This window comes from Maylandia zebra, linkage group LG18, assembly GCF_041146795.1.
Source record: "Maylandia zebra isolate NMK-2024a linkage group LG18, Mzebra_GT3a, whole genome shotgun sequence".
In the NCBI taxonomy this organism is placed as follows: domain Eukaryota; kingdom Metazoa; phylum Chordata; class Actinopteri; order Cichliformes; family Cichlidae; genus Maylandia; species Maylandia zebra.
Window position 1 is genome coordinate 26,439,813 of NC_135184.1, and position 14,394 is coordinate 26,454,206.

The 14,394-nt window shown below is 41.5% G+C and overlaps 1 protein-coding gene across 1 annotated transcript in view; it reads left to right on the forward strand.

Annotated features, from left to right (window-relative positions):
• Window positions 1-14,394, forward strand: part of dab1b (DAB adaptor protein 1b) — a 66,991-nt gene that overhangs the window by 44,050 nt on the left and 8,547 nt on the right. The window contains exons 5-14 of the mRNA XM_076877028.1: window positions 259-390; window positions 1,863-1,982; window positions 2,501-2,539; window positions 5,147-5,212; window positions 6,387-6,446; window positions 8,412-8,459; window positions 8,664-8,772; window positions 9,703-10,341; window positions 11,297-11,424; window positions 11,839-11,850. Coding sequence (XP_076733143.1) covers window positions 259-390; window positions 1,863-1,982; window positions 2,501-2,539; window positions 5,147-5,212; window positions 6,387-6,446; window positions 8,412-8,459; window positions 8,664-8,772; window positions 9,703-10,341; window positions 11,297-11,424; window positions 11,839-11,850 — 1,353 coding nt within the window. The remainder of the gene's footprint in view (window positions 1-258; window positions 391-1,862; window positions 1,983-2,500; window positions 2,540-5,146; window positions 5,213-6,386; window positions 6,447-8,411; window positions 8,460-8,663; window positions 8,773-9,702; window positions 10,342-11,296; window positions 11,425-11,838; window positions 11,851-14,394) is intronic.

Below are 14,394 nucleotides of genomic sequence, written 5' to 3' on the forward strand. Positions count from 1 at the left end.
GCACTCTTTGAAGCACACTCTGTGTTGTGTTGCATTTGGCTCAACAATATGCAAAGATGTTTTAAGTAGCTTTGACCTACTTTGTCTCCCAGCACAGTTTACAGTACTGTGGTCTTTTTTTTTAAGGGAGGATTTTAAATCATACATCAGGTTTTCATTTCTGCATCTTAAAGTAGAAGAAGACAAATAGGACACGTGAAACAGAAGACCTTTTTTTGTTTAGTTTTAGCTAACACTTTCATATTTTTTGCCATCAAGGTGCTCCTTCATCACCACTCAGTCCATGAGATCAGCTACATTGCCAAGGACACCCGGGACCATCGCGCCTTTGGCTATGTCTGTGGGAAGGAGGGCCACCACAGGTTTGTGGCCATCAAGACCGCGCAGTCTGTGAGTACTTTTCCCCACGAATATTTTAATTCTCAGTCATATTCTTTACATTTGGCAGAAAAGAGAATAAGTTTGACTTTGACTCTGACATGTTAGTTGATTAACTTGCCTACAACTCTGTTTAAGTTCTCATATTATGAACAGTGTATTTCATATTTTAAGTAAAACTATTCTTCTAGTTATCAGAATCAGAATCAGAAAGGGTTTTATTGCCAAATGTTGAGCAGGTTTACAACATTAGAAAATTGCTGCGGTACTTAGTGCAAACATACTGTCAGATAACGCTTAAATAAATATAAAAATTAGAAATTAAAAGTGCTAAGTAGATAGATATATACATGAGTAGGGTCATGTGTTAGTGGTGGGAACAGTCATATGGTTATTGTTCATGAGTCCAACAGCAGAGGGGAAGAAACTGTTCTTATGGCGAGAGGTTCTGGTGCGAATGGACCGGAGCCTCCTGCCTGAGGGGAGCAGGTCAAATAGACTGTGTCCAGGGTGAGAAGGGTCAGCTGTGATCCGAGCTGCACGCCCCAGTGTCCTGGAGGTGTACAGGTGCTGCAGAGATGGGAGTCTGCAGCCAATCACCTTCTCAGCAGGGCGTACAGTTTCTGTTTGTCCCTGATAGTGGCTCCAATGTACCACACGGTGATGGAGGAGGTGAGGATGGACTCGATGATTGCAGTGTAGAATTGCATCATCGTCCATGTTGGCAGGTTGAATTTCTTCAGCTGCCTCAGGAAGTACATCCTCTGCTGGGCTTTCTTTATGACAGAGGTGATGGTGGGCTCCCACTTCAGGTCCTGGGTGATGGTGGTACCCAGGAAGCGGAATGAGTCCACAGAGGTGATGAGGGTGTCAGTCAGGATGATGGGGGGGAGTGGGGCTGTGTGCTTCCTGAAGTCCACAACAATCTCCACTGTCTTCTGGGCATTCAGCACCAGGTTGTTGCGGCTGCACCAGGACACCAGACGTTCAACCTCCCTCCTGTAGGCAGACTCACCCCGTCCGAGATGAGTCCAATAACGGTGGTGTCATCTGCAAACTTGATTAGCTTGACAGACTGGTGGGTGGAGGTGCAGTAGTTAGTGTACAGGGAGAAGAGCAGAGGAGAAAGAACACAGCCCTGAGGGGAGCCGGTGCTGATGGTCCGGGAGTCCGAGACATTCTTTCCCAGCCTCACATGCTGCTTCCTGTCCGTCAGTTATGGATGATGGAGTACTATTAGTACTATAGTATACATATATGTATGTATGTATGTATGTATGTATATATATATATATATATATATATATATATATATATATATATATATATATATATATATATAGATAGATAGATAGATAGATAGATAGATAGATAGATAGATAGATAGATAGAGAGAGAAAGGTGATACTTTGATTATATACCATCTATTGCTAACCTTTTCTTAATTCAGTCCTTCACCATCATATTCCAATTCTCTCATCCAGGCGGAGCCTCTCATCATTGACCTGCGTGACCTCTTCACACTCATCTACGATATAAAACAGCGGGAGGAGATGGAGAAGAAGGCCCAGAAGGACAAACAGTGTGAGCAGGCAGTGTACCAGGTAGGATTTCCTGCGTGAAGTCTTTGCATTTTCTTTTTTTGTTGTTTTCCACTCAGTTTCATTTCTAATTCGGAGGTGAGATCACACGTTATAACTCCGCCTGCAATTCATTCACACAACAAATATCTTAACACGTTGTAGCTTCCTTTAAAGTGCGATGCTGTTTTGTGTGTTTGTCTGGACCATTGATTTCTGTTCTGAACATCTAACTACAATGGAAAAGCAACAGGTTTTGCTGGTTTGATTTTATCATTATTATTATTATTATTACTGTCACTTCTAGGAAATATGTGTTGTTTTGTCTGTGATGTGCCAAATTACTATTTGATTAAAAAGCAACGTGCTGTCAGTCTATAACTGTGCCTGCTTGCAGGAAATGTCACGCTGCGATGAGTGTATTTTTTTGTTGTTGTTGCTGGTGGTGATGGGGGTTCTTTTTTTATCATCTTCTCTCAATTTATTCTCTAATGAGACTGAAAAACAAAATGTGTCATCTGCCTTCTGTTCCACACACACAGACTATCCTGGAAGATGAAGTGGATGATCCAGTTTACCAGGTAGGTCCGTAGGCACTCAGAGCGGGAGCTAAACACTGCTGACTTTGATGCTTTCTAGCTGTTTTCACTTTTTAAGCTTGGAATAAATATATAAACAAATAATCCTTAATTTATATCAGCCACTGACATGCTTGAATTAATGATTCATAAATATTGCACCATTCCAGTAATACACAGTAGACCATCTAGTGGACAGTTTTGTTCAACCATTCAACACCCATTTGCCAGTGCAGTGTTGTAAAACCATATTTTTTCAGTTGATCTGTGTCAATGTTCTGATTTCTTCCAAAGACATGCCCCCCTCCCCTTGACTGGTTGTTATTCCCGTCCCTTTTGCCCTGTGCATTTATTTGGCTCAACATTTTTTTCTCTGTGTTTGCTCACACTGAATACAGACAACACTAACTCTTACTCTGAATGCTATGTTCAGTGATACGTCCAACCACCTCCCAGTTCACCTCTGTTCTTTGCTCTTCAAGTATGTTTTCACGTATGATCATTCCATTTGCAGCTTTCAATTTATGTTGATGTTGGTTGACAAAACTCCAGCCTGCTCCCAGAAGGAACTGTTTGACATCTGGGGAAACATGCTTAATTGATTTCTTGCGAAGAGTTAGATAAGTGGACCAGTGCAACTCTCATGTCTGTATCACAGACAGTGTAAAAGCTAGACTTAGCAAACATGACTTCATTCATTGGTTCCTAAAGTCTTAGGATCAGTTTTACGAATGCGTTGTGCCAGCACAAATTGGGTTTAGGCGTAAAAACAAAAGGTACTGTTGGCATTTACAAAGACATCACAGTGACAAGATTGCGTGCAAGAGGTGGGAACTATACTTGTTGCACATGTAGTTCTCAAGATGCAAAATATAGGGACACAAATATTTAAATCAAGTGCACAAAATGATGTATTAATGTTTGTGACATGCAAATTATTGCTAAGTGCCAAAAAAAGCACATCTTATTTTTGTGCTTGATATTGAAATCAACTAACTGGGTTTAGAGAGCAGCGCAACTTTTGTAAATCACCCGAACAACTAAGCACACCTATAAATGCTATTTCGGCATTGCGCTCATGAGCTACTTTAACCCATTTAGTTAATCTGGCCCTTAGTTTTGAAGCCTCGAGGTTGGTGCTCTCACCGTCACGATATTGGTTTAAAAAAAACCCACTAACAACCATATGACCAGAGAGGCAGGTCTCATTGTGAACCTGCTCGCTCACTGGCTAAAAAAACTTGTAAGCCATTGGCCAATAAAAACAATACTGATAGTCCTCCATTCTGAAACATAGTATAACCAATATGACCTGAAATGAGCGACTCAGCCCATAATGTCATCAGGAAAGACTTTGCCGGCGCATAACAGCTAATGACTTAACTTGTTGGCCATTTTGGTCACACTGTAGGGTTACTGTTTACAAGAGGAAAACCTGGTAGCTGGGGTTTGATGTTCCTTTTGTTGAAGTTGCTTTTTCTCTCACGACCAATGGTTTCATGTCCTGTAGGTTCAACATCACTTTTGAGCATTTTGTGGGCTTGAAATCACACATGAAGCCAATATAGGCTCTGTAGTCTTTTTGCAACCACAGCCATCTGGTGGCCTTCTGATAGAATGTGGCTTTGAGCACTTCCACTGGCTTCTCAGCTTCAGAGGATCTGAATCTGTGTTATCCTGCCTATGGTCTGAAAACAGTACCCAAACATGGAACTACATGCCAGTTAGCTTAGCATAAAGAAGTAATAGCTAGCCTAACAACCTGGCTGGGTCTAAAGAAAAGAAATTAAGCTTACTAGCACCTCTTAAGCTCCCTTTTAAAAAGTAAATTTTGTGTTTTTATTCCTTGGAAAAATCAAAGGGTAAAAATGACATTTTTGCTAATTTTTCCTCTTCGCTAACTGTGCTAACTTTCTTCAGGTGCTGTCAACCAAAAAAACATCCTAGATTTTTTTTTTATAATTCAGTAATTGATATAATACATACTATATAACTTATATCATTAATTAATGTGCTTGTTGCCTGGCTAGCTCTTTTCTGGTCTATATGATAAGCTAATTAGCTGGCTTCAGCTAAGTATTTACAATTGCCAGTGTTATAAAGTTGCAGTTCTCTCATCTTACTCTACACGCAAGATGACTAAGCACATGTCCCAAGATGTGAAACACTTCTTAAACGTTAAAGGAATTAATGACAGATTTTAAGACTTCATTAAAGGACATTCAGACCAGTAGGTCTGTTTTCTCTGGAAAAGGTGGAGCATTTCTGAGGTTGAAGTAAGACCTCAAGCTAAAACCTCTACACTGCCTTGAACTATTGCCTGACCTGTTATACTTGTGCTCTTTCCTCACACCTCACTCTTTTTTTCTCCCTCCTTTCATCTTCCCCATTCCTTTTTCCCATGCCCTATTTTTATACACTTCATATTCCTATCTCATTTCATTTCCCACTTGACGCCATCCTCACTCCTGTGTGCTTTCATGTATTCTTGTCATGTTTCACTACCTCTGTCTTTCTGTTTTATATACCAATCTGTCTCTCTCTGCTCTCTCTCTTCCATCTCATTATTATCTGCACCTATACGCCTTGCCCACTACTTCTGTTCTTTAGTACATAGTGTTTGAGGCTGGACACGAACCCCTCCGTGGCCCCCAGTCAGAGGAGAGCGTTTATCAGGTACAAAGACAAACATTGCCCCCCATTCTGCTTCCCTCTTCATACCCTGTGATAGATAATACAAACAGTACTAATATTATAACTTCGTAGCACATCTTAAAGAATTTAAAAAATGCCAAACTTTCATAAGTACATCAAGCTAATGTTCCTGACGAGGAAATTCTGTTGTAAAATTCCATGCAAACAAAAAAAAACGTTCATGCTGAATATCATTACACGATGAGCACCAGCAGATCATATTAAAGATGATTACCTTGCAAACAATGATATCTACTAAATGGTAAAGGCTAATGCTGAAAAGTGTCATAAAGATGATGAATAATGTTGAAAATCTCGAGGGCTGTAACTTTAAAGATGCTGGCATTGAAAAGGCATCAACTTTACGTTAAAAAAAATGATGTCAGAGTCAAGGTCAGTTGTTTAGTCTGAATAGTTCACCCACAGCCTGTATAACATTCTGCTTTTATATATCCAATACGATGACCTTTTGGTTTTAGACCATTTGAAGCTCCAACTAGGACTCCAGGGAGCTGGCGTATGGTTTAATCCAATTCCCCAGCCCCCCTTCTCTTTCGCCCTCTCTTCTCTTCCTCCTCCTCTTTTTGCCTCTCTGTATCTTGCCTTCTTCTGAAGATGAAAGATGCAGAGAGAGTGAGAGATTAATCACTTGCCATGCCATTTGATCTCAGAGTGAAACAAGATCAATAGACTCGGGGAAAAAACGTAACCAAAGTTAACCAGTCGAAGGAGCGTGGAGGAGTGGGGGGTGTGACAGATGAGTTTAAGAGCAACAGATAGTTTGGATAATTGTGAACGAAATAAACAGAACAGGCCAGAGCTCAGGAGGTTTTTTTCTTTATATATATATAGCCAGATAAACTAGTTGAGATGTGCTGTTGCTGATTAACAAATACTCACGAGCCCAGCACACACCTTTCTCAGGCACTGTTTGCAATCGATATTGATTTAAGTAGAATTGATTTGGTGCCGCAACTTTAAAATCTGCATAATCCTATTGCGCTAAACGATGAAAACGCATCTAAATAAATGGCCCAGACAGAAATTGATTCCGACATGTTTCAGCTCTTGTAAGTTCTTGTTCTTAAATACTCAGCCAAGAAAAAAAAGGTGTTGAATGTGACTTACGTTTGACTCGACCTCCAATCCAATGCAGGTCCCAACCAGTCAGCAGAAGGAAGGGATCTATGATGTCCCAAAACGCCATTTCATGACTGTAGGTGTTTTGTTTTTTTCGAATTATTATTTACTTTTCCTATTTTTCTACTTGCAAACCTCTCTTTAAGATGCTCTTGTAGGAAGTGCCTTAAGCCACCATCCATTTCTAGTAATTTAATCTGCTGTTATCTAATGGTTTCAGTTATGAATTACAGCCGACAGGCTTTTAAAAACAAACTTCTCGAGACAAGGACGAGTCACACAGGGGTGTATGTGTGTGTCTGCGTCTGTTTTTTTTCTGTGACAACAAAGCTACTGATCATGATAAGCATGCTTAAAGAATCGAAACTAATTGATTTGTCAACCAAAAGCATGCATGTCAGCAATTTCACACAACGTTAGAGGACGGGTCTCTTAGCCAAAATCTGAATCTTTGCACAATCTGATTCATGTCAAGACAAAGAATCTGTTTGCTGGTCCCAACTGACTGGTGCAGGGGGCTGATTAGATAAACAAAGGAGTGGCTGCTTCATCTTCCTCAGAGGTCGAGGACGAGAGGTTTGTAGGTGGGGGTGGGTGTCGGGTTGAGCTGCATGAGGTGTAGTTGCAGTTACATACTATCCAAGGCCGCCAAACACTCATAAAAGCTTTACTTTAACAAATAGCATCTGACCAGAGAACAGCATAAAAAGAAATGCACTTTTGACCCCATCCCCCTGCCATGTCATCTAACTGAAAATATATTTCATCTCATCTTGCTAGGCTTTATGAGTTCTTCACCGCCATGCAGTGACTACGCTGTTACATCTCTCAAGTCGCTTGTAAAGGATAAAAAACATTTATTCAAACCAATTTTGTCAAGCATTAACCCAGTAAGAACCTCCATGTAACCTCTGAAAACAGCTGCGTCAAAGTGCTCTTCTTCTCCTCCTTCTCCTCGCTGTTTCTGTGCTTGTTGCTCAGCCTATCAGACAGATAAACTGTCCCAGCCCCTGTTGCTATCTCACCTGAACAGCCCATGCCAGTATATTAAGTAGCAGCGCTTCCATATCTCTAAGTGTTACTGCTTGTCTGTTCATTCAGTTGGAGCTTTCTGAGAGCCTCGAGCTCCCCTGATGTGTGTCGGTGCCGGCGGGCAGAGATCTCTGTGTACAGTGTTTATCTCGCTCCAAATTCTGACTCATTCTATCCCCCTCGATGGTTTCGAAATGCAGTTACAATCGGTTATGTCCCAGCTTATCGGAGGAGGACATAAACGCCCTGTCGGCAGCAACGTGGATTGCTGTGATTCCTCCCCCTTTTCCTTTCTTTAGTTTGACCACGTTGTGTTTGTGTGTTTGTCTGTTTCTTTTACAGCATGTAAATCCTGTGTGTTTTTGTGAATCATTGTCTGCTTGTGCATGGCCCCCCCTCCCCTCAGAGACATTTCACGCAACCTAGCCATCTCATAGTCTCTCCCATAGCTAGGTCTCCTCTCCTTTAAGTAGTGTGAGTGGAGGACAGAGGGGACTAGAGCAGGGGTCACATCTGCCTATAGGGTGAGGTGGCCTCATTGCCTCGGTCGGGTGGTTCCAGGAGCTTCTTCCTTCATTCATTTGATGATATAAACACAGTCCCCCCGTGTATGTGCTCACAGAGGGAAATCAGCATGATAAAGCACCCCGAGCTCTCATGGGAGGGGTGGGAGTGGGGGGGCTCTTGATTGGCGCACATAAGAATATCTAATCAGAGTCTGCTTTACAGGGCTGAATAGCCTTTTACCCACTCAATTATAGCGAGCTACGAAAGATTCATTTTAGATCCATTTTCTGATAATGAATCGAGGGGACAGTTGTTTCTTGCCATCCGCGGCACAAACTGCCTTTGTGAGTAACATTCACTTCCCCGCACCTACCCACCCATGCAACCACCGTACCCTATCCGGAGATGAATTTAAGGCTTCATGGTTGTGCAAGTCTCATTTGCGTGATGTATCACTGGCCTTTGTCTTTCTCTCTCCCTCATTCCTCGGTTCGACTGACAGAATATCAACCACTTTGATCTTTTTGGCGACATGTCAACTCCTCCTTCGGTGAGTACTATAACACAAACCCTCTTTCTTTTTTTTTTAGCTCCAACATGTAATGTCATTTAATTTCATTAGGTTATTTACTGAGATCTAAATGACCTGAATATGTGGCAGACACTGCAGCCAAAGATATTGTGACTTTTAGGTGACTTTGATAGCACGGTGACATCTGTGCGTGTGTGTGTGTGTGTATGCATTTCCTCCCAGATGCCCCCATCACCTGCCAACACACTGGACCCTAGCAGGAGCAGCCGCCAGCAGCAACACACTCCTGCTGAGCTGTACGCCCCCTTCAGCCCCACCTCTGTGCCATCAGGTATCCATACCCAGGCTGAAACGCTTCATCGTTTTCCACAATGCGAGAAAAAATAAAGAACGCCGGTGGCGACGTGGCTCTTTGATGTTCATGAAAAATCTTGCCAAGATTTAGCAGTGAGCGCACACAGAGATGCAGTTTAATTAGGCTGTAAACCTGTGGTGAGATACAGCAAAGTGGTGTTACTTGAAGGACCACTACAGTGATTTTGCATACTTTACTGAAACAACTGACATTGTATAAAACTGAAGAAAAAAAAGATGTATCATTTAACCAGCAGCTCGCTGAAGAGCAACATCCTTTTAGATGCAAGAAACAACAACCTTCACAATCATTCTTTTCACAGTGTGTCTGTCTAAGATAACAGCGCTTATAATATGAAGTCAGCAGGCCTCATGCAGGAACATTGTTGTAGTTCTTATTTATACTACATGTGCAGCACTGGTTTCCAACTGGATTGTACATTGATTGTACCTCTGTATGTTCTCTAATATACATTTATAGCCAGCCATCTGTCCGATTTTGACTTGGTTTCATTCACAGTAAGATTTAAAGAGTAAGAAGGAAAAATTAAATTTAAGTCATTCTGATGACTTGGAGCACTACAGCAGCAAACCATTTTCAAACAAGTTTGTGACTGTACTATCACAAATAATAGCATAAATGTGACAAAAATATGATTTGGAAAGATTATAGTGCCAAAATGAGGTCGACAAGAAAAGTCCCTGTGAATCTAAGACTGTAAAAAGAATGATCTCCTCAAGTGCATCTCTTTTGCTCTTATGTTCAGAGTTAAATAGCTCATTTTTAAAGATTGGAAGTATTTATAGATTAGTATCTGTCATTTTAATAATGTGCACTAAATTGGTAACCACGGAGACCTTTAATCGTTTCCTTTTCTTTTCTCTGTCACTCTTGTTCCTGTTTCAGGTTATATGACCATGGGCCCTGTGCAGGCAGCACAGTGGGCTCAGCAGCCATTTCCTGCCCAGGCTCAGACTCTGGCCTTCCCTGTGCAGGCACCTCTGCAGGTGGCTCAGGTCCTCCCCAGTGGTCAGCCGGTCATCTGGAGCCAGGCCAACATTTTCCCTGCTACACAGCAGCAGTGGGCAGCTATGGCAGCCTACATGCCGGCCCAGACAGTGGGCGTGGGGGGCCACGCCATCCCGGCCGCCATGCTCCAGGGCTTAGTACCCATAACCACAATGTGCCCCCAGGCCTGCGACCTATCAGCCCCATCCTCAGCCATCACCAGCCCCCAGCATACGGCCGACCCCACCCTGCTCCAAAAGCAGCTCAGCCTGGGTAAAGAAGGCCTCGACTCAGATGCAGGTGAGGGTCCTTCTACATCGGGAGCAGCTGTATCAGTAGAACCTGGTGCTGTATCAGCAGGGGTGAGCAGGTGCGGCACCCCAGGCCTCATGAGTGTACCGGACACACTGGTCTGCAGTCAGCTCCTGCCACCTCCAGCTGCTACGACCCAGGAAGAAGAAGGGAGCTGTAGCGACCTTGATCTCTCTAGGATGACTCTGAGCCCAGGTACATCGACTTCACCGTCTACTGAGTCTCGTAAGTGTTTTATATTATTTACCTTCTACATAATTACTCAAACCGGCAGCTGTGCCACTTTATATGACTAGCTCAATGCATTTTTTTCATCTTCTCGATCCCCTTTTGAAAAAGGTCAACACTTTGGACAACAGTGGGCTTACAAATGTTTGATTTAGTTCTGTGCAGATATTCCTCCATAGAGAATAGAAGTATTTTCTAAATTACTTATATTATTGTAACAATTATATGTACTACCTTAAAATAAGTTACATGCATATATGTTATATGCATATAGTTTTAATACATGTAATTTTTAAAAAAAACTGGCTGCAACGACTTGGCTAACATTAGCTAAGAATGCTAAGTCATTAATCAATGAAAATACCACATATAATTGTACATTTTGTAACATAGTATGACCAAAATTTACAAAATACTTGTACATGTTTTATATTCACTGTGGTACAAATCAACACCCAAGTTAATTAGCAATTAGCTACTTAATTAGCTAATTAATAAGCAATTAGCAACTGGGCTACTGAACAAATGTTAGCACACTAACATTGCTGTACACCTGCTAAAAATCAAAAAGCTAATATGTTAGCATGCAGACATTAGCATTCACCTCAGTTTTATATAGCCTACATAATGTCACAAAACTACTAGCATGTCTGTACATTTTGCCTTGTGTCTTTACAGCTTTAACCGAGAAACTCTGTTAACCTTAAGAAAATGAAGAGGGTTGTCCTAAGTTTTATAGAATGTCAAGTACATTAGATAAAAAGGATAGGTGATGACAAGCAATAAAGGTCATAGTTTTAAACTTACTGCTTCCCTATAAGCACATCCATGCTACCAGCCACGATGCCAGAATACTGACAGAGCAGATTAGCACAAAATCCATCTATAAGTCCTTTTACTGTGTTCTGTGAATATTTTTCTTTCATCTTCATGATTATGTTCTTTTCCTTAGCATCCACTCCAGCCCCACAGCAGAGCTCATCTTCAGACTGCCCCCCTTCCCAAGGCAGTGACCCACCCACAGATCACTCCCCTGTTGACCCTGAGGGCAACTCCAGCAACGCTAAGGAGGAACAATCGGTGAGGACGGCCCCTCTGGGGGTCATGTCAGTCATTTAGATTCATAGATTTTTCATAGAACAGCTGACTAGCATGATGCTACAATCCATTACTGCCACATGGGTGACCTATTCTCAATTATGTAACATGTAATTACGCAGATTAGAATGTCGTGATTATTATGGCCAAATTCGATGAGAGTTTAACCTTTTTTCTAGAAAAATGCCAAGTCAATTAAACACGAAAGGTCAAAAATGATTTAAGTGCTTTGATTAGATCATGGCAAAATTTCAAGGTAATTAAACTCGATGTCACTTTCCTAAATGTTTTCCTGTTTTTCGGGGAAATGCAGGAGGTTTAACAAGCTGAGGATCGCCTGATCTTGACAAACACGTCACGTCTAAAGGAGAAATTTTATTGTGTTTTCTCTCTCAGGGCTCTGCCGTTGTGCCCAGCGAAGCTGCTGATCCTCCACAGGATCAGACATGTCCACAGGAAGACAGCTAGAGAACATCAGACAGTGAGTTGGTATTTCATGGTTTCCTTCTTTCTCTGATTTTCTCAGTTAAATATCAGCTGTCTTCACATTGTTGCATTTGGGTCCTCTCTCCCCAGCTCCTCTCATCCTGCTCTTCCCTCTCTCTGTCTCTTTTTATTATCCCTGTATTTTCACCTGTCAGTATATCTCCTTTTTCCGTGTGAATGAGTGGCCAGTTGAGAAAGGGCCTTGGTTTAAATTCTGTTTCTGTCCTCCAGCTCTCTGCTTCGTCACAGAAATAAGGAAGGCACAATGTTGCCACCTTGTGACGAAAGTTGTAACAGCACTAGTGCCGCTAAGTGATTTTGAAATTATTGCTGTTTGTCTTTTAGGGTGATGGAAGCTCTAAAGGCCGAAACATGAGCTCACGAGAAAAAGAAGAAAAGAGAGATGAGCGACTGTGAGCAGCAGCATCTCACAGCCTGAAACACAAACTGCTGTTTTTTTTTCAACCTTTAAAGGATATTTTGGCAGTTATTTAATAGCTGGCTATCCTAGGATCTGCTTTCCTCCAGAGGCCGCTTACTGTACTGTACTGTACTCCAGACTTTGGCTTCATCGTCCAATCAATTGACCTTTCAACCAGGAAGTGACCTTTTATCTTTGACCGAAACTGACAACAGGAGGTGATTGCGTCCTCCTGTTCTGGATTAATGAGTTTATATCTGCAATGATGTAAAAGACAAAAGAAAAAAACAACATGGTTACACTGATGATGCAAATTATTTTTTGGAAAAGAGAGAGGAGCAGTGTCCTACTGGATGCGGTTGACCTTCAAGTTCGTCAGCTGCCACCAGCAAACACTGTGCACAGCAGGAAGATTTGCCAAATGTTCTCATAGCGTCGCTCCACCGACTCAGCCATTTGCATGAACAGACTTAACATGGGTTCAGCGGACTCGGCTGTGAGCAGAGCTGATCTCCGCAGCTTCCTTCTAGGCCTGCAACAAATTTTTAAAAAAAGAAAGGTTATTTCATTTTTGTTTTTATTTTATAAGCTGTGAATTCTCGGTTGATGACGCTGAGTCACTGCAGATATCCACATGACTCTGAGGCATCAGCATGGAAATCAAGATTTGCCAAACATCTATTTTGTAAATAAGAATCTTCCCAGTCCCCCACACCCGAGCCTCTGTGCCATAAGATAGCTCTCTGCCTCTTGGATGCCAACTACCTGTGTTTCTCTCAAACAATGCCCTACCAGCACCTCCTTCTTCTTTGTTTTCTTTTTTTTTTTTGACATCTGGACATTTGTTTCACCTTTTTCTTTTCTTTTTTTAAATTTCAAAAACTGTCTTCTGTTCAGTTAGTGAGAAATGAACTGTGAATCTGTGTTACATTGTCATTAAAAAGAAAATTTTAAAAAACTACTAGACCCAGTTTTTGCTCATTTTGAACTTGAAATATGACACGAGCGACGGGGCCGGAACCACAACCGCTTTTTCTTTTTTGTTGTAGTGATAGGACGCTTTGCTTTTTAGATATTTGACATTTCCAACTGAGGTCACGTTGTTTACACTTTGCCTGTCATCTAACCGTATCTCTGGTTTAATAGGCGAGCAGAATCAACTCATCCTGCACTGACGTGGCTCGATCACGCCAAGCTCGGAGACGGTCGATAGCGTTTCAATGCCTTATCGCGTTTCTTTTTATCGTCTTTTATCGTTTTCTTTTTCATTTGTCGGTGTATACAGTAAGCAGGTCATTGTTGTGACAAAGCACTTAGGCATACTGTAGGTCTGCTCCACTGAAGTAAGACGGTTGAAAAGACAGGCAACTTTATATAATATGAACAATAGAGATATCACTATTAACTGCTAGACTTACAAAAACAAATGGTAACTGTACCCCTGCTTGTGTAAGAAAAATGAGAAATAGTCCCAAAATATTTTGTAAATTTTATTTATGGAATTAAGAATTGTCATGAAAAAGGAAAAAAAAAGGACTTTTGTACGTCTATGACTTCCCCCATACACTGTACCCATGCCACTGTTCAGTCACAAATAAAATACCATGTGATTCCCACCATTGCCTTTGCTTTTTTTTTTTTAGTGTGTGTGTATGTGTATGAAAAATTACATCTCCATTTTTACAGATTCATCCATATTTAAGCAAGTATTTTAGAGGGGGAAACATTTTGCTGAATCTGCAAAGAATTCATTATCTGGTTTTCGAAAAGTGGTGACTGTTTTAGTGACAAATCAAAAAATTGCTATTGTGCAGTTTGGTGTATCCGAGTTTTTTCTCCTTGTTTCCCTTCGTTAATAACGGCTTCCTGATAGCCACCCTCCCACTGAGGCCATTTCTAATTAAAATTCAATGAACAGTGAATAGATCAGCTGAAGATTCAGATGCGTCTTTCAGGACATGTGTCGGGTCTTTCTGGGATTTTTCCCCCAGCGTGACTTTCAGATACTGTTCGTCACTTTCTTCTGTCTTCTATTTGTCCAGTTT